The 23,164-nt window shown below is 42.4% G+C and overlaps 1 protein-coding gene across 2 annotated transcripts; it reads left to right on the top strand.

Annotated features, from left to right (window-relative positions):
• The first annotated feature begins 1,243 nt into the window (after positions 1–1,243).
• TBX19 (T-box transcription factor 19) lies at positions 1,244–15,076 on the top strand. 2 transcript variants are annotated; one of them, XM_005151600.3, is made up of 8 exons: positions 1,244–1,608; positions 7,200–7,464; positions 9,008–9,142; positions 9,932–9,993; positions 11,414–11,475; positions 12,220–12,321; positions 13,161–13,293; positions 14,068–15,076. In XM_005151600.3, exons 1-8 carry the CDS (start codon positions 1,412–1,414, stop codon positions 14,300–14,302), a joined length of 1,191 nt encoding a protein of 396 aa, XP_005151657.2. In that variant the 5' UTR covers positions 1,244–1,411; the 3' UTR covers positions 14,303–15,076. The 2 variants fall into 2 exon arrangements, with proteins under 2 accessions (XP_005151657.2, XP_030907217.2); XM_031051357.2 differs by having other exon boundaries at positions 1,412–1,608; positions 12,133–12,321.
• The last annotated feature ends 8,088 nt before the right edge of the window (positions 15,077–23,164 follow it).

The raw sequence follows: 23,164 nt of genomic DNA, 5'->3' as shown, positions 1-23,164 counted from the left end.
GCTCTTGCTGCTCAGGTAGATGGTACCTCTTGGGTTTTTAATGGCAAGATCTGTTGAGCTTGATTTAACTTAAATCCCATTTTATGAAATTTGCCAGACTCTTTCTTGTCTGTATAAATCCCATCAGTGACCCATCAAGTTGTTTAATCTTTTAGAAAGAACCAGAAGCACAGGGATTCAACAGGGGCTATTGAATTAAACAAATGCAAAGTTCTCAATGAGTAGCCGGAACATGTATTTCTCTAGAACCAACTTTCAACACCATGCTTTCATAATAAAGTCCCTGACTGTGTCATGTCAGACAGAAATTTCAGGGACACAATCGGAACTAGATGCATCAGGAGAAATCAGGCACTCAAATGCCTTGTTATGTGTCAAAGTCCAGTATTTATGGGTCACTGGTATCCACGTGGCCTCCACTTAACCCTTTAGCGTGGAACTGACCCAAGTTCCTCGTATCCTTGGCTGAGTGCCAAAATTGTTGTGCTTCTCAGCAAAATGGTGGCTTCCTTGTGCAGGGTATGTGCAGCTGGATTAGGCTTGTCAGAGAAGGTCTCAGCCTGAGGACTGGAAAGAGTTTTAGGGATGATGAGAGAGTTTTTGTACAAGATGGGCATAGAGCAGGTAAGCAATGCCAGGCCTCAGGCAGTTAGGCTCACATCCAGCCCCAGGACCATGGAGTTTGTCCCTTGAAATGCAGCCAGAGGGGAGTTCAGCTGCTTGTAAGGTGCAGTAAGGGTTTTGTGAATGACAGTGGGACCAATGGATGGACTCAGTAGGCATCAACAGCGGAGCATAGGGATGCTACCTTCTCCTTGTGCATTGAAACCTCAGTGTAAAAGGTTCTCTTGCTATTATGCATTGATTTAGGAACATAAAGGAATGAGGTTAATATGTTTATTCAACTTGCTTGGTGAAAATATTCTAAGACTACCTTCTCTGTTTAACTATCTTGACTGTTATCAGCTCCTTTGGTCAGGGTCCCCATCAGCGTGAATGCAATTTCCATGCATTGTTTCAGTCTGGAAATGAAACAATTTTCATTAATGGGAACCTGGTTCTCAAGCAGAACAATTAGACCCACTTCAGGTTGAAAAAAGATAAAAGCATGCTAATTTGGATGGAGGACTCTTCTTTCAAGGCAGCCAATTGAGTCATCAGCTTGCCACCCACCTGACTGTCTGACAGGTAATTAGGAGATAGTCCTCTTTTTGTGTGGAGTGTGTGCGTAAACCTCCACACTCTGGTGTCACTGCCCATTGGAACTTCCAGAGGAAAGAGCTAGTCAGTGGCAAAAGAGTGAGGAGAGCACGTTTGTCAGACGGTGCCCAACAAACTGGCATGTTTTTTGATTCAGCTCGTTATTTTTGTCTTTTCACAGCTACCTGAAGTTTCTGGCAGTAAAGGCATCATGGCAGACCTGGGCTGCAAAAAACCCAGCGACTGCACCGTCTCCAGACTGCTCAGTGTAGTGGAGAGCGAACTCCGGGCTGGGAGAGACAAAGGTGACCCCACTGAGAAACAGCTCCAGGTTGTCTTAGAGGATGCAACGCTCTGGCAGAGATTCAGAGAAGTCACTAATGAGATGATCGTGACCAAGAACGGCAGGTGAGTGATCTGCTCAGCGCTGTGGGCTAAGTCTAGATGGCAACCAGGGGGGTTAACTGCTAAACGGTGTGTGTAGGTCTGAAAGAACTACAGGGAACATGTAACAGCCTTGCAGTCCCCTAAAACCAGCATATAGTCAGAATAGGATGTCCCTGCTCTCTTTTGATCACTGCTAAAGCATTCCCACCATCCTTTATTCCTGTTTCTGAAACACGCTGGAGAAATCTGTTGACTGGCTTAAGGCTGCACAAAAAGGGGGCTTTTGCACGGGAATTGGTGGTACCTCTCAAACCCTTCTGAATGACTTCTTGTACTAATAATCAGCCTTTATTTGCAAGTCCTTAACTGTAGACCTCAAAAAGCAAATTGGTGGTGTTATCCCTAGCTGCAGTTCCTGCCTCTTTGGCTGTGGGTATTAACAGCTTGTACAAGCAGTCTGTACTAGAATGGGGTACAATAAGCCTGTGCCCTATGTGCTGTCCAGATTGCATGGTCCCACAATGGTATCACACCATAGATGTTGCTGGTGCCCCCAGAAACAAGGAATATTGGTTAACGCACACAGTTTTAGAAATGCAAAATATTGTGTTGTAAATGGATCGCATATCTTACTAACTGGGGAACAGGAAAGGCATGGGAAAACTTGACTAGGATACTAATTCTGAATGAGACACTGGGTTTTAGGAGGCTCTTCACAGAAGTTCTGCTCTGAACTGGGCTGAGAGCAGGGTCCACCCCATAACAGTCAGGCAGCTACTACAATAAGGTTCTCCAGTACTTTTGGTACTAAGGTTTTTATTTAATGTACTCCTGTCACTCCTCTGCCACCACCTGCAGCCCCCCCCCCCAGCATGTACACACTTCTTTTGCATGACCTCTCAGGAGATCCACATAGGGATCATGCGGTGTGACTTTAATTGATGTTGCAGACCTTGATTTAACAAAATTTGTGGGCGATATTACTGTTGACTGTAGCTCAACAATGGACAGAGATGAAAGCAGTTGACAGGCAAAACTCAGCCTGTTGGCTCAGCAAGGTTATTCTGTTGAGAAAACAGCTGCCTTCCCAAAGTATCAGCTCTTGGTGTAACACTGCCTATTGCCATTCTGATTCCTCCTAACAACATATAGGGACAGAAATCTTCTGCTAAGATTCTCTTCATGCCAAGAAGCTGCTTTTTGCTTTATTTAAATTGTTTTTAAAACTGCTGTTAGGCTACAGCAAACTTCTGAGTGGACTTTCACTTATCTTGTGGTAGCTTAAACTGACTCCTGAGCAGTGCAAGTGACCAAAAATGAGGTAAGATAGGTTTGCCTCAAATTCGTGAGATTGGTACAGAGCATCACACCTTCCCAACAGGGGCTTTTCAGTTTTTTTCCTCTCAGGTAGTGTAAATCATGACTGCAGGGTGATACTAGTTATCTCCAAAATGTCTAGGTGAGTACATATATAAAATCCTTTTATGATGATAAGGGAATCTTTTGTCATTTAAATGTGCCTGGTTGCGTTTTATTTCATTTGTAAGTGCCCTTATTTTTCTTTATTCTTATTTGTAAACTCCTTATCAGCTTGATCCTATTTTTCCTAAAGCCAGTGACAGCTCTAGTGATGTCAGTGGGGACAGGCATAGATTCTTTATGATCAAACTACAGCCATCTCAAAATAAAAAATTATAAAAGTATGTCACACTGTCATCTGCATCAATCCTTTTAACAAAGTCACTGTAGCATCAGGGACTATGAAAAAGGATCTCTTGTATTTCTGAAAGTATCTTCCATAACGAACACATCAGCTCATTAAGAAAAGGAATGTAGAGAGTGGCCTGCAGCAAAGCTCTCTGAACAACTCCATGCAGTTCAAAAGGAGATGAACTTGAGACAGTTTCCATTGAGTGCTGAGTTTTTCAGGTTCAAGATACTTCAGTGATTGTCTCCAGAGGGATTCTCTGTAGAAAAAATATTGACCTAATTCTGCTGCTGCTTAAATCAGTAGGACTTACTCAATGATTCTTCCTGAATGGCATATGAATGCTTTTGGAAATTGTGTGCTTCAATTAACAGGAACAGCCAGTCTGAAGTTCTGTGTGTGAAAACGAAGACAGTTTGTGCAGACACATTGTTAGCAAAATTCAGAAATTAAACTGAAACCTGATACAGGAGCATGGGAGAGCATGAAAGGCTGATTGATTAGTGATCCTCCAGGGTCAAATTCTAGCATACACAATTCTCTCTGCTGTGGCAGTCATCTCTAATTGGTACTGAGGGTCCCAAAATGTCATAATTAGATGAACCAACTTCAGTGTTAACACATAAATATGTCTCCATATCAAACTTCATTATAATAACCACCTGCCATAGCAATATGCTTAGGTACACAGGGAAGAGAGATATATTCTGAACAGGATATACTTCAGTGCAATTAAACCACATGCTATACCACAGAATACATTCCAGTAGCTGCAGCTGATGTCGTGGGAATCAGTCTTCTATTTTGCTTAGATTTACTATATTCAAATGGTGCTTCAATATAAACTGCTCTGTGTTTACACCAGATCAACTATGCAGTGTATTGAGGCTTTGCTCAGAGTCAGGAAGGTGCCACTGTTCCCTCTGCACACCTGGAATGTGGATCAATGAATCCACAGTGGATCAATGCAGGCAAATGTGAGTGGGGAGAATGAAGCCCTTTCCAGGCTTAAGTGCTAAAGCAACTTTACTAGTACTACACATTCAAGTTTGATATCAAACACCTTCCCACTCAAGTTCTGTACTGTGGAGAAATTGTAACGGATCTGCTGTAAATAAACTGAAGAGGCTGAAGTGCTCAACAATTGCAGTAATGGAGGTCATGTGTATACCTACCTCGTCATTGAAACAAACATTCTGACTGAAGCAAATAGGGAGAAATCATTTGCCATGCTAAAAGACAGACAAATGTGTATTTTCATAGTAAAGCCACTTACTCAGCACAAGTGAGATGGTAAATTTTTCATCATTAGAATCTGTACAGTCAAGACATGCTGGTCCAGGTGAGGCAGAGGTTAACTGCAAGTGAATGCACCAAGGTGCTATAATCTCTGTGACACAGGAGGTTAGAGTTAATGACTCTATTCTCTTTCGGCGTTAGCCTAGAGGCCTTCCAGGGATACACTCAAGCCTCGCAAGTAGAAAGGCAAGGAAGTCTGCACTGTGGGCAAAGGAATTAACAATCTGTAACACAAATGGTTCTGATAAACCTAGTGATATTAAATTTTCACGTGGATGGATTTTCCCCTCCACTTCAATTTCAGCTAAGTATCTAAGTGTGTTACTTTGAGGACTGATTGTATGGGGCCTAGACGGTGCAGGAAGTAATTCATCCACACTTTTAATCATGGGCCTGTTTGATAGCTGGTGCATCCTGGCCAGAAAGATGCATTAAAAATAGCATATAAATCCCTGGCTAAGCTTTTATTTAATGAGAAAGATCACAGTTCAATATATCTTCCTCAGCGCTGCACAGGCCCTACGTCATCAAGGATTTGTAATTCAATTAAAAATCTCAAATTTCTCAAATCCTGTCTTCTGTCAGCAGAAGGTGATGAATGTATACAGCAAGAACTATATAAAGGTATCCAGAAAAGTAGGTGGTGAGTGGGATGGTACTGTTAGCAATCTGCAGTTGGGTGTCACTGGAGAGTACACCTGCAGGGGCAGAGACTTGTGTCCTTCTAGAGCCTGGAGTTCCTTTGTTGTCTATTTTGAACACCTTGCCCTGCTACCTACGTAAGCCTAGAGAGCCACCTTACTGCCCCACGGCCATGGACCACAGGCAGCTGCTGTGGTTGCTTGGTGTATCCAGTCTCTCTGTACCCACTGAGAAAAGGAGTTTGAAGATTCACTGGCTTATGCATAAAAATTTAGTGTGGCAAAATGGCAGTTGCCAGGAGAGGTCAGCATGGAGGTATCTGGGGCAGGGAGGCCTCTTCTCATGGAAGAATGTAGGAGGTTATACATAACAGCTGTAATAATCTTCCACTGGAAAGACGTGTATTTGTTGACAAGTTAAGAAACTTAGTGAACAGCATACCTTTGTTGGAAGACTCCTCTATTCTGCTGATCACAGTTTTCTCCCCAGTTCCTGAAACTGCTGTAGCCCTACTATTGCTGCAGAATTTCAGGTGCTGAGATGCCAATGCAGAACTGTATGATATGGATCAAAAGTACCGGGACAGACAAAAAAACTGATGAAAATCTAGCTGTGAACTGCATGAATCTCCTTTACAAAAGAGAAAATAATAATTAAAAGGAGATTGAGGAAAGGTGACACTGAACCTTTAAGAGCAAAGGGCTCATTTTTGCAAAACAAAACAAAGGCAGGATTTCATGTGCATTTTTTAAATGCTCAAGAGGGTGGGATGATAGATATTTATTGCTTAGTGAAGGACAACATTGTATCTAAGGTGGAACTAAAAGTAGAACCACCTGATTAAGCTGGTGAGGTCAGGGAACATGGAAGGATGGGACCAATTTGCTGGAAAAACTGCCAGATGCAAGGTCTAATGGCAAGGATTTTAACCAGACTTCTCAAACTGGAGATTTATTTAATGATAGTGAGACAGTATGAGAATGGTTGCACTTAGGACAGGGAAAAAAACACTTTTCAGCTAACTGCAGACTTTTCAGTATATCACCAGAATAAGAATTCAGGATGTATTTTGAAGGAGAGAGTAATGAAGTATGAGGAAAACAATGGAAATGAGATAAAAAGGCATTTTACTAAATTTAAGACATGCCAGAATAACCTGTCACAATCCTGATAAAGAAGTATTTTTAGACAAGGAAAATGTAGCAGACTTATTAGGGTATTTATAATAGCACTACCTGGGAACCATTACTCAAGTGGGAGATCTGGGGGATTAACGTAAGAACCATAGGAAGTGACAGAGGGAAGGGACTGTGCTCACAAAATGACAGAATATGGCGATCCCTTCAAGGGAAGGGAGAAACACCTTTTGTTTAGATTAGGATGGTCAATAAATCTATCTGGAGTTTGAAGAGTACCTGGCTGGGATTATGTCCTGATTGCTGGAGACTGCAGCTGATCTTGGAGGATATAGCCACAGTCAGACAAAGTGGGACTCAGACACTTGCCAGAGCACAGGAGCATGTGCTGAGGGAGTCTAAGCACCAAAGAAGTACACTTTATAATAGAATTCTACAGTTAATGCAGTGCATCTGTCGTTCAGCTCCACCTTGTCAGCCATTTTCATCTCTTGTCCGATCTTGTTCATGCCTTTTTTCCCACACCTCAGGATGTATTTAGTATGTCCAGATCACATGGATTCTGCTGGTGCAATATACATAGTTCATTCTGTTCATAACTCTTGGCATGATCAAGACCTTAGTGTCCTACTTTAGCGATAGCATGTTTTTTTCCTAAATTATTGAAATAAAATGAAGGATTAATCTTAAAGAGACTTCTTCAGCTAGATGGAGGGAGGATGCTTTTCACAATAACCTAATCTGTGAGCATTTCATCACATATATATTAAGGAGAGTGCTTCAAAACCAGTTTCCAGTGGTGTTCCCCTTTTTTGTTTCGCGGCCAGGCGGATGTTCCCTGTTTTGAAGATCAGCGTGTCTGGCTTAGACCCAAATGCCATGTATTCCTTCCTGCTGGACTTTGCCCCCACTGATGGCCACCGCTGGAAGTACGTAAATGGAGAATGGGTGCCGGCTGGGAAGCCAGAGCCACCAAACCACAGCTGTGTCTACATCCACCCAGACTCTCCCAACTTTGGGGCCCATTGGATGAAAGCTGCTATTTCCTTCAGCAAAGTCAAACTTACCAACAAGCTCAATGGGAGTGGGCAGGTATGGCCTGATGTTTCCCCATACACCTCTTGGCTTCAATTGCAAGCACCTACCAATCAAGAAATATCAAGGGTGCATTTATGTAATTATAGAGGCCCTTACAGGCCTCTTCACCCACAGATGCCAATTATTCTCTGGAGGCCAAATGTAAACAGGAATAAACAGGCCTTAATTGGCGCTTTCAGATTTTAATGGACTTCTTGATGTTAAGAGAGACAGAGTGCTGTGGTTTACTTAATCATCAGGGGGCTTTTTCAGAGTTGGTCTTGTGTGCTGGGGATTTTTACATAGGACTTCAGAGAAAAGGGGAAAAAATGGTCATGGGTATTAGGTTTTTGTTGTGTTCCCCCATGTTGTTTGGTATAAGTGGAATGTTGGCAGGAGTCAGATAGCAGAATAAAAGGCTGCTCCTAAATGAAATAATTACTATGTCTGCTTTTGCATCATGATAATTATCAATATTCTATTGAATAAGCGTTGGCCTTTGGAAAGAAACCACATGTACCAGAAATAAGTGACTTTCTCTTTGAACCCCTTAAAAATGCAAACAGGAAAATTAATTTTGTTTCGTATTTTATTTTTGATGATGCATCTAAAGGTAAAATGTTGTACAAGACCTTTTGTTTGCTTGTTTGCTTTGTACAAAACTCCTACATTGGATGATACTTGTCATCCTAGAATCAATTTTTTTCATGTAAATAGTATAGGTTCTCTATCTGATATTTCCATTAGGTTTTGAGGTCCTTCCATAAGCTTAGTACCCTAATTAGGTAGGAAATTATCTCTTATTTACAGACTGGAAAACATAAACATTACCTGACTTTTCCTAAGTCACACATGGAATCAGCACACAAAATTTATTGTGGAGCATAGAACAGGATCTGAATTTGCAAATTCTTGTCCTGTATCCAGGAACTTTAGAAAAGTCAAAGGTCTCTGAGAAGTATGCATGGGAGTAAAAAAGCTACAGAAAACCAATTTGAAGGGTCAAAGAGGCCCTAGGGAAAAAACAGGGGAATGTGATATGTCCATATGGTGAAGTAGAAAGTAGGGGAGGAAAAGCCATATGAGAAAAGCCCAAGCAAAAGTCACTAAATAAAAAAACAGGTTAGAGACGTCTACCAAGACTTGTTTAGATACACTTCATCTTGCTCAGAAAGATGACTAGGTGACAGCCTCAGCTCCCTTCTGTCCTGATTTCTGTGGTGGTGATTCTGAGTCTTTCAGACAGTAAAAGCAGGACAGGGATTGCCTTTCAACTGTTTCAACAGCCTCTAGTGTAGTGGAAGCCCAATGTTTTGAAGACCACAGCTGCCAGCACAAATATTCACTAATGCTGCCAGATCAAAAGCTTTAAATCCAATTCCAGTGAAGTTTCATTCTGTTCAGCCCTGTGGTTCATGAGAAGAGAAGGCAGCACCTGCCCTTCTACTCTCAGTAATCACTGACTTTAGCAGTGACATCTGGTCTATTACAGAGCTAAAGAGCAGCTGTGGGATACCAAAGTGGCACTGGGATCTGTCTCTCTGTTTGTTTTCTGCAGATAATGTTGAACTCCCTGCATAAGTATGAGCCTCAGGTGCACATAGTTCGAGTAGGAGGCCCCCACCGGATGGTGATGAACTGTTCCTTCCCTGAGACACAGTTCATAGCTGTGACGGCCTACCAAAATGAAGAGGTAGGTGGATGCCACACTTGGTTACCATTGATGAGATATATTGGTGCTCTTGGTTACCATTGATGAGATATTAAATCTTATCGACTACAAGATCAGCCTGCCTTCTCTTGTTTCCCCACTGGCCCCATGTAGAGTAATGGTCCATCCGGTCTAATACTCTTCTCTCTGCAGTAGAACATTGTCTAATCTAGTGTCTGGCAGCAGTACTAAGCCAGATACAGCTTAATATCCTGCCATAGCTATTCCAGACTGGTCCATCTGTCCTGGCATCCCAATCCCATACTGGAAAAAAAATATAGTCAAGTCCAGTATTTTTCTCCAGCAATGACTGACAGTTATAATGACAGCCCTATTACTTCCCACTCCTTCTAATCTATACAATTGCAGAACAACACAACATTCCATGGGAAAATATATTCTTAACCCCAAAACTGTAATTGGGAGATGCTTTGGACTGTGACAACTGCTAACTCACATGCCACATCCCTTACCTAGTGTTGCTGCAGATTTGATTCATGCTTGGTAGGAGTTCAGTGTTTAAACTCTCTTGAAAGTGTCCACCCTCCCACAAAATTTACCAGACTAGAACATGTCACTATGCTGCCTCAACTGATGTTCTGCCTGTGGCACTGATCAGTACAAAGCACTCTGCAATGAGCAAAGCTCTCTCCTAACCAGTCCTGGAAAACATGTGGGTTTTGTTAGGCAGCTCCACTTAGATTACTCTGGAACATGTTTTGTCAAGTTTCTGTTCTTTCACTAACATGCCTTGTTTTCTGTAAACTCAAGATAACAGCTCTCAAAATCAAGTATAATCCCTTTGCCAAAGCCTTCCTGGATGCGAAAGAAAGGTGAGTAAAGATTTTTTGGTTTCTGTAGCATTTTGCTGCTGATGTCATAAAAACTGTGGCATCACAATGTGAAAGATACATTATATAACTTAATCTTGTTTCTGCTGCCTTAAATCCAGAGTCATTCCACTGATATTAGTGGGGAGACTATATAATTATTACAATAGGGTCTCAAGTGAGTGAATATCTGAGTGAGGGATCTGAGGACTTAGCACTGTCTACACAGGAAGTCGGAAATGAGATGGTGTGAACTACCCCACTAATGTTATACACTGTGTGTGTTCACTAAATTGTACTTGCACTCCAGTGAATCTCATAATTTAATAGCTTGGGGAGAACAATAGTTAAATGCAGCTGTCTTAAAACAAAACTTAAGTGCAATTGCACTGTGACTGTAATTTAACTACACTACTGCTATTGATTCTGTGTAATAATGTATGATGTACTTATTTAAAGTAACCTGTAGGTGCTAGCTATATAAGATGCTAGAGATGCTTCCACTGGAAACAAATTGTAGTTTATTTTTCAAAGTTTTACTTTCCTCTTACCTGCTACAGGAGAGGGGAATCCAAATTATGCATTCCAATCTGTAATTGCTAATAAATTTTGTCTGGACCTGCCTATATCTTCTGACACATGGAATCATAGAATAGGGTTAAGAAAGGCCCTTAAGATCATCTAGTTCCAACCTCCCTGCCATGGGCAGGGGCACCTCGTGTTAGACCATGTCTCCGAAGGCTCTGTCCAACCTGGCCTTGAACACTGCTAGGGATGGAGTGCTTAACACTTCTCTGGGCAACCCATTCCAGTGCCACAGTAAAGAACTTCTTCCTTTTATCTAACCTGAATCTCCCCTGTTTAAATTTAAACCCATTGCCCCTTGTCCCATTGCTACAGTCCCTGATGAGGAGTCTCTGGCATCCTTGTAGGCCCCCTTCAGACGTGAAGTGTCCTACGTACCTGCAAGAGAATCTGTATTTCCGTCTGTTCCTCTCACCACATAAAAAGCTGCTGTGTCTCAGCACCAGCATTTCCAGCTGTGGAGGGGGACTGCTGACTTGGGCTTGCCTGGGTGAGCAGGTGCCACACAGCCCTGCTTTGGGCTGGGCAGGAGGCCAGGCCAGGGTGAGGCTGTTCATGCAAGCAGGAACTATGGCCACTGGTAGATTTAGAATTCCAGGTTCAATTCTTGAATTTGGCACAAACTTAGGAACATTTTAATGTATGCCATGAACCGTAAGTTCCTGCTTCCTTTATGGCAGACTGCAGAAAAATCTACTTCTGTGTGTCAAGTAGTTAAAGAGGGACTTCACTCCTTTTAAAACTACTTTTTCTTTTTTTTGAGTGAATAGTTCTGTTTTTAACTTTCTTTTATCATTTCTCAATGAGAAGTTTTACTACTAAGTATTTTGCTTTTCAGAAACCATCTCAAGGATGCTCCAGAAACAGTCTCTGAAGGTCAACATATGACATATTCTCACTGTGAGATTTTATTCATGTCAGCTGGAAGATTTGTGTGATATGATAGGTGCTGGGAACCTGGGACTTGCTTAACTGGATCACACCAGTCATTCACTGGGTCCTGAATTATGTTCATAGAGAGGAATCCTTTAAAAAAGTAAAGAAGATTGAAGAAACCTCACAGTAGGAAATATTGCAACAGTTTCAGCAGAGGAATCACTCTGCTTATGATCCACTTTTCAGCATTAAATGTATTAGAATCAAGATGCTGTATGACGTTTTTAGGGCTTTCTCCCCCATTTGTTTTGTATTTGTAACTGTGAATATTTTTGTCACCTATAAAATTACCTTTCATGGGTGAACAAGTAAAAAAAGGGGGGGAGCAGAGCTGGTGTTTGCTTTAATAGTCAGTTTTCCTTTCATTTGTTTTTTGATGTTTGTGACATTTCCTGTTAGTTGTTTTCAGGTCTTGTTTTTTAGGGTTAGTGGTTCTGGGTTTTTTGGGGGGTTGGTGGTTTGGGACTTTTTTTAATTGCCAGTTGTTCCATAAAGCAGTATTCTGGACTCTGCTTGGTGTTTCTGAGGCACAGCTGATTCTGCAAGAAGGCTGGTTACTTTCTCTATTGTATTGCAATGTTTAAGTGCAATAATAGTATTCTTCTCTCTCTCCCCTCAAAGTGGGTGGCTGGGTGATTTCCAACCCAGATACAATGTGTGCATCAGGAAGCTCTAATTATCAGTATACTGGACCTTTGCCTCTGGCAGCTCCACACCCTCCCCATGGCTACGAGCGATATTCAGCACTGCGAGGGCATCGAGCTGCTCCATACCCACCTTCCTACATGCAGAGAAATCATTCCCCTACAGGTACAACTTTAATGCTGCTTTTCTTCCAGTGAACAGACTCTCTTTGCCTGTCTGACCTTTGCTTTAGGCTAGCATAAGCATTAAACCAAGGAAGAGCTGAGGCTAGGAAAGAGCATAAGTATGCAACAATCTGTGCTGAACCTGCATGCACTAAGTACGATTAAGACAGCAAAAAGTTGGTACAAAGATCTGGGTGCACTGAAACTGTTAATTATAAATGAGGGTGCATGAACTTGCTTAAAGTACAACTCCTAATTATACAAAAAGAGCATTGCAAGCCTTCTTTCAATGTCATGCCATGAAACATTTGTGCTCTTGAGTCAAAGCAGCCCTTAGGAATATGGTAGGAGCTGACTTGAGATGGTATTGCCAAAATGTCTTTTGAGTTTGTTTCACCCTCTAGATCTGAATGCAGAGTTCTAGAAACTGATCCCACTCTAATCAGATGAAATGGGCCAGAAACAAGAGTAAGGATAAACTAATCTGTTTGCTAATTATAATTTAGCAAGGCATCATGTTTAATGGAAATATTTAAGCTCAAGTTATAAGGAAGTATCAAAACATTGCCACTCATATGGCAAATATCATTAATGAGAAGACTATTATACTTGCAAAAAGGCATATCCTATGTCTATCATGCTGTATCTTCTCACATATCACACCTGGAATTACAATGGCACCTTGCTACTCTCTTAATAAATACATGAATTTTGTCTTTTTACTCATGGAACCTCATGATCAGATTGATTCCTCAGGCCTATCCATGTTCTGTTGCATTAAGACAATGTCTCTGCAATAGTTGCTGAGGAATTGTTACTCTTATTTTTCCCCTCCCAAAGTTAATTTGTTGGAGAGCTCCAGCAATAATCTCCAGGTATTCTCAGGACATGACAGCTGGACTTTGCCATCCTCTCCACACGCTAATTTGCTCTCAGCGCCACACACAAAGGGAGCTGCCAGCCCTGGACCCAGGTAAGGCTACAGGACAAATACTGTTATTAGGAGCAGTGAGGCTTGTAGGACTGCCCTGGTGATTCACACTTTGTTCCAAGCTTTAATTGGTATCCAGGATTTGAAACATGTCCTAAGTGCCCTGTTCAACATTCCTGGACAAATCTGTCCAACAGTCTAATTGTCTCCTGCTCTGAAATCAGTGGGAACTTCGTTCTTCCCCAGCACTGCTGAAAATGAGGATCTTGGAAGAGCCACAGAGAACTCTGGTGTCTACAGTCTGCAAGTGTTTTAAAGCCTAATTATTTTTCATTATATATTTCTCACTGTTCTTCTGCATGAAATGAAGATCTAAATCCCATACAGGGATGTAACAATCTAATTCATGTTCTATTGTAAAGTATTGTTAATAGGGTTGTAAACACTTCTAAGAATGAATGAAATTTAGATGCAGAGTCAATCAATCATCAAGTATTTCCCCAACTTTTCCCAGAATAAATGCACACATTTCTTCTCTAATTTAGATGCCAAGAAAACCAGCTGCAATTCTTTAAAATTTGTAACAATTCACAAAAAAGATCTTTAAATCTTGAAACCTCACATGTGTTTGTGTATTTCTCTCCATGCCTTCCCCAAGGTTACCAGATCTTATCCTTGCTGATCTAGTTTAGTAAGTTGATGCCAGTAGCTGCCTTTTAGCAGATAATGCACTTGACTTTACTGTGGTAAATCTCTTGCAGGTGGAAAATGCTTTGAAATAGGTAATTCAATTTGTACTGCTTTCTTTTTTTCTAGCCACTACCCTTGCCTGTGGACAGTGAGCAACAGTGCTGTAAACACTGCCAACCCAGGAAGTGAGGTGAACAGCAGGCCTTCAACCATGTTTATAAGGGGTAATGTCCCCTTACCCACTGCATCACCAGTCCAAATCCCTCTGCAAGGAGTGGTATCCAGCAGCATGGAAATGCAAGGGGAAACTGCTCTAGCCAGGTTGGCTGACTCTGCGTGGACATCCTCACACTCCTTTTAATGGACTAGCAGCTCATGAGGGAACCTCAGCCAAACCAGACTGACGCAAATGGCAAGCGACCTCTTAGAATTGCAGCTCTGAGTAGGGATATGTATGCAGAAAACCGACTTCATCAAACATCACATTCCATAATGTATCTCTTGTGTGACAACGAAGCCAAAATGCATAACGCAAAGACAGGAAATGTTATGGGAACCAGCTTATTACTGTAACCTTTATGCATCATTCAGAAAGAATCTTTATAGTCAGTTTAGCTTCTGTATCACATAAAAAATGGTCAGACATGGGACTGAGTGAAGCAGATATGGCAGCTGAATGTTTGCTTGTTATTTTAAAAGTCCTTTCTGTAACTAACGGCAGAGTACTGGGGAAATTGTGAGCAACCGGTAACTGGAAGGGACAGCGCTGCTTTAAAGACTTTCCGAATCTGTCGCATGGAGGTTTTCACAGTACCTGAAACTAAACCCTTCAGGGGATGAAATTAGCCTGACACGCTCATGCCATCTGCATACAGTATTCTCTGCCTCCTTCCCTCCTTCAGCTTCTGTTTGCTACTTGTGTGCTATAGGGATAATCAATATACTCAAGCTGAGAAGATGGCTGCATTGTAGCAGCAGGATGAAGGGCATCTAGTTTAGTATTTATAGTCTGATGTAATGGTCTTTGAAATGAAAAGTTCCAATGTTTTCTATATGTGCTATTTTTGAAAGCGTGGAAGGAAAAGAATTATAGAAAAAGAGATTCAGCTTGTATTTCCACTTTGCTTCAGGTATAGAGTACAAATAAAATACAAATAAATGGTGTATTATCTCTTTAGTGCCTTTCCAAGGTGTAAACACACATACAGGCTTTTCCTCTTAACAACCTCTGAGCAATTTCAAGCAGCTCTGCAGAAGCACGTTGACAGGACATAAATTTTCTATTCCTAGGCCTGACTGTATGCTCTTGGACATGGTATTTCATGTCTTTATATATTTTTCTCCTCTCACCTTCCGTCTGTTTCAGCTTCAATTTCCAGACTACAGCTTTTCCTATCCTGCATAAGTGTACAGAATCTAGCATAGAGGAGGCCTGATCCTGACTGGGATTTCTAACCACTAATGTGATACAGATAGTAACAGTTATCCCTCAGTCTTCCTCTCATGCATCTCCTTGGGCAAGCCTTATCAGCTTCTCAGAGGAATGAGCTGCCATTTAATCTCTTGTAGGGGTAAAGGAAAAATTGCTAGCTATCTCATGTAGATGTGTCTCTGAATAATGAAATGTTCAGCAGCAATTCAGTCCTGTTTACAGTTATGAGCATTGGTAGGGGCTGGATAGCTAGTTCTGAAGGAGAAAATGCTTAGCATAGGTACAGAAGGGGATTCTAAGAGGTGGTGTCTCTACAGAGGTGTTTCTGCTTCTGCCAGATATGGCAACATTCCCTTTAAGAATACTCATTTATTGCATACAGGCTCTGGGATATTATTTTGGGTAGACATGAGGGACAGCAGCAAGGAGAACATTTTCATTCAGGCAGCCAAATGTGCATCTCTCCAGTGAACCCTGCAACCTCCTGTTTCATATTGTATTACCTTGGCTATAAACCATCCCCTTAAGGTACTCTCAGTGTTATACATTTTCATGACTTCCTTATCTGGCCTTTCAGATTTCCTGCAGGCAAGACAATATATCAGAATGCACTCAGTAACACTATTAGTTTTACTGAGTCGTGCTGCTATCTCTTAAATGCAAGGTAATGAAGTTGTTTTGGATGTGCATTTTTATTAAGAGGCATTGGTCGCACAGGAGTTAATAGAATGCAAAAGGTTCTGTGGCCTGCTCAGTCTAATCATTGTCAGTTCTGACTGTAAATTCTGCCTTTCCACATTCTGTCAAAAGCTTGGTGATGAGTTTTTCAGTGTTACATTTCTCTGCCTTGTAGCCAGAAATGTAAGTAGGTGTTTCTCTCAAAAATAGCTCTGCTTTACAGATAAAGTTTATTAACTAACTTATGCTACCCTCTTCTGGCTGTTCAGCTCCCCACACAGGCACCACATGCTGAGTCTATATAAGATGGCTATAGATGCTAAAAACCAGGCAAGTGATGTTTCTCTATGTTCCAGGACTTGCTGTGCTTCCTTTATGGCTAATGAGTCAGATAATTTCTTAGTTCTCCTATATACTGCACTACGGCAACATAAGAGTGATTATAAGGTGTTACACAAACTGCATTTTTATTTCACAACTAAATAATCTAGAAAAAAATCCAATTAGCTTTCCTGATGGTCCCATAGGAATGAAAGGATAAAAAAAGAGGATCAAAATGAACAGGCACAGTCATTTTTCTTTCACTGTAAGAGCAGCCATGACTAATGTCACAGGAAGCAAAAGTTCTGACATCTCAGACACAAGCTAAGTTTTTGTCATTCCAGACAATCTGATTTAGCCACAGCCTGAGAATTAACATGGAGGAATAAAAATACTCCAGGCCTGCTCAATACCCTTGGCCCTGCCTCAGTACCAACTGGCATTTGTAGCCCAAAGCCCTTGAACCTGAGGATGGCAGGGAGTGTGCTGATTTTTGGTTTAATGCTGGTGAGTCCTGTGAGGAGCAGGGAGCTGGACTTGATGATCCTTATGGGTGAGTCCATTCCAAGTTGAGATCTTCTATGATTTTATGATTTTGCTACTTTTGTAAAGGCTTTGAGAATTGGTATCTGGCTTGGACAGATGACTCCTAAGGAGCAGTAGGAGCACTGGAGAAAGCTTTTGCCCCTTGCTCTCAAGAAAAGCTGCTGGTTTAACTTTGCAGATCTCCCTTCCCAGTGCAGTTCCCCACAATGCAGTCACAGGGAGGGAAGTTGACTATACCATTCTCCCATGGGAGGCAGATTCCCTTAAACTGTATATAGACTGTTTCCCTCCTAGTAAATCGTTATCGTGGACCTGGTTTTCCATCTATAGTGCCCTTGTTCCCCAATAGATTTCTACCATTAAAAACCATACAGTAATAATTTCTGGCCAAATATTTCATTGGTTGCTATAAGCAGTAACTGAAATTGCAGAAAGAGAAGCAAGCAAACACCCCACCCCTTCTACTCCCCATTTTTATATATTTTGACAACATGGATTTTGTGGAAAAGAAATACATCAAGAGCTTGGAAGAGCTCTTTTGAGGTTGTGTATTTTAACTTAAATAGATTATGGAGTCTCCTGGCCCATGAAAACATGGTAAGTTTTGTCCTGACTGAGAAGCAATGCCAGGTGCAAGGCAATCTGCTGTACCTATACAGCCTCTCACCTGGACAGCCAGAGAGCAAAGACACAGGCACAAGTCATAGAGTTATAGAATCATAGAATAGTTAGGGTTGGAAAGGACCTTAAGATCATCCAGTTCCAACCCCCTGCCATGGGCAGGGACACCTCACACTAAACCATGTCACCCAAGGCTTCATCCAACATGGCCTTGAACACTGCCAGGGATGCAGCATTCACAACCTCCCTGGGCAACCCATTCCAGTACCTCACCACACTTACAGTAAAGAACTTCTTCCTGATATCCAACCTAAACTTCCCCTGCTTAAGTTTTAACCCATTACCCCTTGTCCTATCACTACAGTCCCTAATGAAGAGTCCCTCACCAGCATCCCTGTAGGCCCCCTTCATATACTGGAAGGCTGCTATGAGGTCTCCACGCAGCCTTCTCTTCTCCAGGCTGAACAGCCCCAACTTTCTCAGCCTGTCTTCATATGGGAGGTGCTCCAGTCCCCTGATCATCCTCGTGGCTCTCCTCTGGACTCATTCCAACAGTTCCATGTCCTTTTGATGTTGAGAACAACTCCATGCAAATCTTCATGTACTTAGAGGGAGGAACCATTTGGTTTCCATTTCTGCAGGGCTTTAGCACTGTATCCAGCCACTGAATGGGAAGTTGCAAGGTTGTTCGTGTGACACCTCATTTAACTGTATTAAAAAAAGAGGTGGGGGGTGGGGAAGGTGTTAGTAAAAGCAGGAGATCCAGAGGATGAAAAATCAAATTTTAGGATAAGCTGTTTCACCTCTAACACCGCTGTTTCTGCTCCCTGGTCTGCAGCTGATATCAGGGCCTGCCTCACCCTCTGTCCCTGTGCCCGGAAGCGGAGCCGGGCAGCCTCACAGGCCGTGAGGGCGGGTGGCTGAGAAGTGGCACTGCCTTTGGCAGCAGCTGCTCTCTAATCCGCTCCGTGGGCTTTGGCAGCTGCTTCAACAGCAGCTGGGAAAGCTGAGGAGAAGCTGAGAAGAAGCTCTCCCACCTGCTCCCTCACATCTGTGCTTCACTCTGTCCTTGCTGGATCTCCTTCTGTGATGTCCCAGCCCACGGGCCTCACCTCAGGCACCTGTGTGTATGCCAGCAGAGGAGCTGGGGGCTTCAAATATACACAGGCATGACTGTGGAGTTTTATGGAAATGTCCCTTTGCTCCCTGATGGACAGGAAATCAGGGAGCAGATAAACACCAGCATCCAGAAGTCCCCAACACCAACCCGGATGCCTCTTGGTGAGTCAGCCTTGGGCACCCATCAGCACAGACTATGTGCCTCTGTCGCCAATGGAGAGCAAGCAGCAGGTAACCCTCAGAAGCAACCTTTCCCCCTTCATACTCTTGTCCTGCCCTGTTTTCCCCTGAATAGGATGTAACTGCCCTCCAAAGGAAATTCTGCCTCTGTGCTTGCACTTGACCTCATGTAAGTAGTTACCACCCGTATGGGTCTGCCTGCTTCATCTCTGAGGGTAGACTTGACTGAGATATTTTGGAGTCAACAAATCAAAAGCTCTTAGGCTTAGATATTTTCAGGTGTTTTGGGGATTGTTCTGAGGATGTCCTGCCTGCTGCAGAAATGTTTTCAGATGACTGCCTGTTTTTTCCTAGTGTGTACTGATGCAAAAAACACAGGCATTTTGAGAAGGCTGGGTGTTTGACCAGGCACAGGATAAATCTCCTACTGTGTGGCACAGTTCAGCCAGGTTTGTAGTGAACAGAACAAAATCCAAATTGAATGGCCTGGTTCCCAAAACACTTTGTAGGCAAGGGCACATCTGTTTGTAATGGCTGCTTTTGCCATCAAAACCCTGCAGTGCCTTCTGTACTCAGCTGGCACATTGGCTCAGCACCAGCTGAGGCAGAAGGGTGCTCCATAGTGAATCTCTAGTATGGCCACTGGGAGGACCTTACTTTATCCTCCTTTCTGTGACTCGCTGTGAACTGTGAGTTTGCCCACCTTAGCCTGTTATGTTCGCATGCATTGACCAAGCCATAACACTGATGGAATTTCAGAAGCTGTGAATGCTCCATCCCTGGCAGTGTTCAAGGCCAGGTTGGACAAAGCCTTGGGTGACATGGTTTAGTAGGAGGTGTCTCTGCCCATGGCAGGGGGGTTGGAACTTAATGATCTTAAGGTCGTTTTCAACCCTATTCTATGGCTACAGCAGTACTGCTGGTGAACCAGATGTCTATCCACTTCTTTTCCTGTCAGAGAGATGGCTCACCATATGCCATACTCTTTGTATGTTCTGGTCTTGATCTTCTGTTTTTCAATATGTCTTTTTAAAACTCAGCTCAGGTTAGTACATACTATCCTCTAGGAGGATACTTGTATACTGCAGTTAAGAGAGACTTGGCTAAAATCTGTGTGTGTTCATCCTTGCTTTCCTCTGGCTCTCCACAGTAGGTAATGTAACAGTCCCATTAAGACACCCTGTTCTGATAACTAGGGGGAGAGAGACTGTGAAGGTATAAAAGAAGCATATGGACACATGGCAAGATGAGGTAAGCTAAAGGCTGCTCTCACGCTGAGGCAAATGTTCTTGCTGATACAAACTCTCTTCCCTTGGGCAAGCTGACTTTGTACTGGCTGATAGTGTTGCCTGCAGTGCACAGCTTGGATGAAAGCATGGCTCACCCTTGCCTTTCTCACTACCTTGGCCTTCACTTGCACACCATTTGCATAGGTGCTCCTTTCCAAGGCTCATCATGGTCTGTCAGTGGGGGTACTCCTCCTACACCCAGCCAGTGGTGGCTTGAGCATGGGTGAGGTGCTGTGTGTGCAGTACATGTGGTGTTGAGGGGGAAATATGGTGTTTAGTATACAAACACAGTAAACTGGGAATTCCTGCATGTGAGTGGTGCCAAGGCGGTGCAAGACACTGTTTTTTTCTGAAGCTATCCGTAGCTTCTAGGGAGCGGTGTGGTCATAGGGTAGTGGTACCTCTTTTCTGACTGCCTAAGTGCTTGGGAGTCAGCTTGTTCAGAAGTGCAGGAGAGTACTCAGTCTAATTAAGTGTTGGTCTTGGACAGGTCCTGCTCTTTCTGAAACCACTGTGTAACTTGGCAGACTGAAAGGCTCACCTGACTACTTGGGATCAGGGAACCCAGTTGTTCTGGGGCAGGATAATGGCTACTTTGAAATTCCACTGCTCTAATGGAATGGGTTTCATGAGCTGAGCATCTTCCTTTCAAAGTCTGAAGTCTCCAGACAAATCAATTTTAGCCCTAGGACATGTTGTGTGTGTGTCTGCACGCGTGCTTGTGGATAATCTGTGTCTGTAGCCCTTCCAGTAACAGTAGCTGGCAGATAGAAAACTGTCTCTTTTCTGCTGTGTTTGAATGTCCTCAGGTCCTTGCTGTCCCTTGGTATAAAAGTTCCTCACAACACACGTAAATACCCAGACAAAGAAAAAAAAAAATCAATTTTTGTGACATATGTTGGTCAGTTAAACCAATTCTGCCTTAAAAAGTCAAATGGCCAAAGGGGATACATTGCTTTTGATCTATTCTGTCAGCATGCAATAAAATGCTTTGTTCAGATTTATTTGAATTTTTAGTGTGAGTCACCTAGAGCAGATGTTGGTTTTGGGGGGGGGGGGTTTGTTTTTTTTTTTTTTGACATTACTTATAGGAAGAAATCTATTTTCTGGAAGTTTAAAATGTTTTCACTAATTTCTCTGTTAGAAGGGTTGATATAAATAGACAATCAGCCTATGATTGTCAGATTGGCAGGACCTCCAGGAGCATGCTTTATTCCCTTGCCACTGGAAGGAAAGTATCATTTTATAAACTGATCAAGATTTCTCAGAATATTAATTGAAGTTTAAGATCCAGTGCCCCAGTGAGAAGACTGACATTTAGAAGGCTTATTTCCAAACTAAATGTGTTTGTGGTTAATTTATAAACATCAGTTCGTGGGCTGGCATTATTCCTTAGCTTTATTCACTTCTTTCTTGTTTGTGTGTTTTGGGTTGTTTTGGTTTTTTACTTTTTTTTTTTCTTTTTTCTTTTTGAACTGCTATTTTTAGCAGCACTTCATCAATTGCCTTCTTAAGACAGTTTTACATTATGCTTCACTTGATCTTGCTTCTGCCGAAAGAGGAGATGCTCGCTTTTCTCTCAGCTGCACATTCCTGCTGCTTCCTTTCTCCTGCAGCAGCAGGGTAAACTGTATCAGCTCACCCAACACAAGGGAGATAGGCAGTGGAACTGGGGCAAGTGGGACTGCCTTTCTGATGGCAGGCTGCTGTTAGATCACATTCAACATATTTTGAATTGGCAGTCCCAGACTTAATTTTGCTGGCCAACCAAAAAAAAGAACTGGCTTATTTAACCCCTCTTTCAGGTATTTGGTTTTCTGTTGCTGTGTTCATCCTAGAGCCCTTTTCTGTGCTGACTCAGTTGAAATTCATCCATCCTGAACCTGGTGAGCAGAGCTGTCTGCAGTATTTCAGAGGCAGTCTTACCAGTGTTTTGTACAGTGCCACAAAAACTCCCCTCTTTATCTCAGGAATACTTCAACAAATCCTTCTTATGATCGTATTTGCCTCTGTCACAGAAGGTAAGCTTCCATTTTGGGCAGCACTGATGCATGAGGCATGACCTTTATTTCCCCTTACTTCTGATGGGGTCCTATGAGTCAGGGTTTTTTTGTAGCTTTTACAGCATTATCTGAACCAGCTGCTTACTGCTGTGAGATTTGCTTTGCTAAAATATTGGTGCTTCCAGAAAAGCTGGAGCAGAGGAAAACCTTGGATAAAGAATAATACTGCCATGTCTGTTTTGTTTTTTTTTTTACTTAATAGGGTAAGGAGTCAATAAAGATAATGTGTCCTTTCACACAATGTCTGTCTGTGACTATATCACGACCTTACATAAAATCTGATGCCTAATAAATGTTGAATGTGAGATTCATCCTTAATTTCAGCATGAAAATAGAAAAATGGAGAGAAAAGGAGTGGGAAGTAGGAAACGTACAACCTTCACAGTGTTTTATACCTGATATTATTTCAGGCCTGTATTTCGTCCTGGTGAAACAAAAAGCTCAACCACTGCATCTGGTGTTGTAAGGAGCTAGGTGATGTGTGAAATAAATTTGACCTGAAGAAAAAAGAAAGGGAGTGCAGTCTCCTGCCATAAATAACAAATTAAAAGCTATCATCTTGCATCTGACAGCAGTGGCAGCTGCCTAATTGGATGTTAAAAATATCCCTGCCAGTCTTGGAAAAGTACATGTTTACATGATGGTGAGAACTGGTACTTTGGCCTTTGCACAGGATGCAAGAAACCAAGGGATGATGTCTGAATGTGTAATGGCTGCTTCCTCCAACTGCACAGGCTCTGCACCCCCAGCTTCTGACTCATGCTGGATTTTCGGCAGAAAGCCAGCTCATTTCTGCACTCCTTTCCCTTCAGAATTATACACGTGTTTTGTAGAAGGCTTGTTTTCAGGGTAGCTTCTTTTTCTGGCATTATTTTCTTTGCATTTAATCAGGGAGGGCTAAAGCTGCTCTACATACCCGTGGTGGTACAGCCTCCTGTACAATTTACACAGGCCAGACTAGAGGACTTTTTGTC

The sequence above is a fragment of the Melopsittacus undulatus genome, chromosome 2, assembly GCF_012275295.1.
Source record: "Melopsittacus undulatus isolate bMelUnd1 chromosome 2, bMelUnd1.mat.Z, whole genome shotgun sequence".
Classification (NCBI taxonomy): Eukaryota; Metazoa; Chordata; class Aves; order Psittaciformes; family Psittaculidae; genus Melopsittacus; species Melopsittacus undulatus.
The sequence above is the reverse complement of the archived record's forward strand: the minus strand, read 5'-3'. Positions and strand labels throughout refer to the sequence as shown.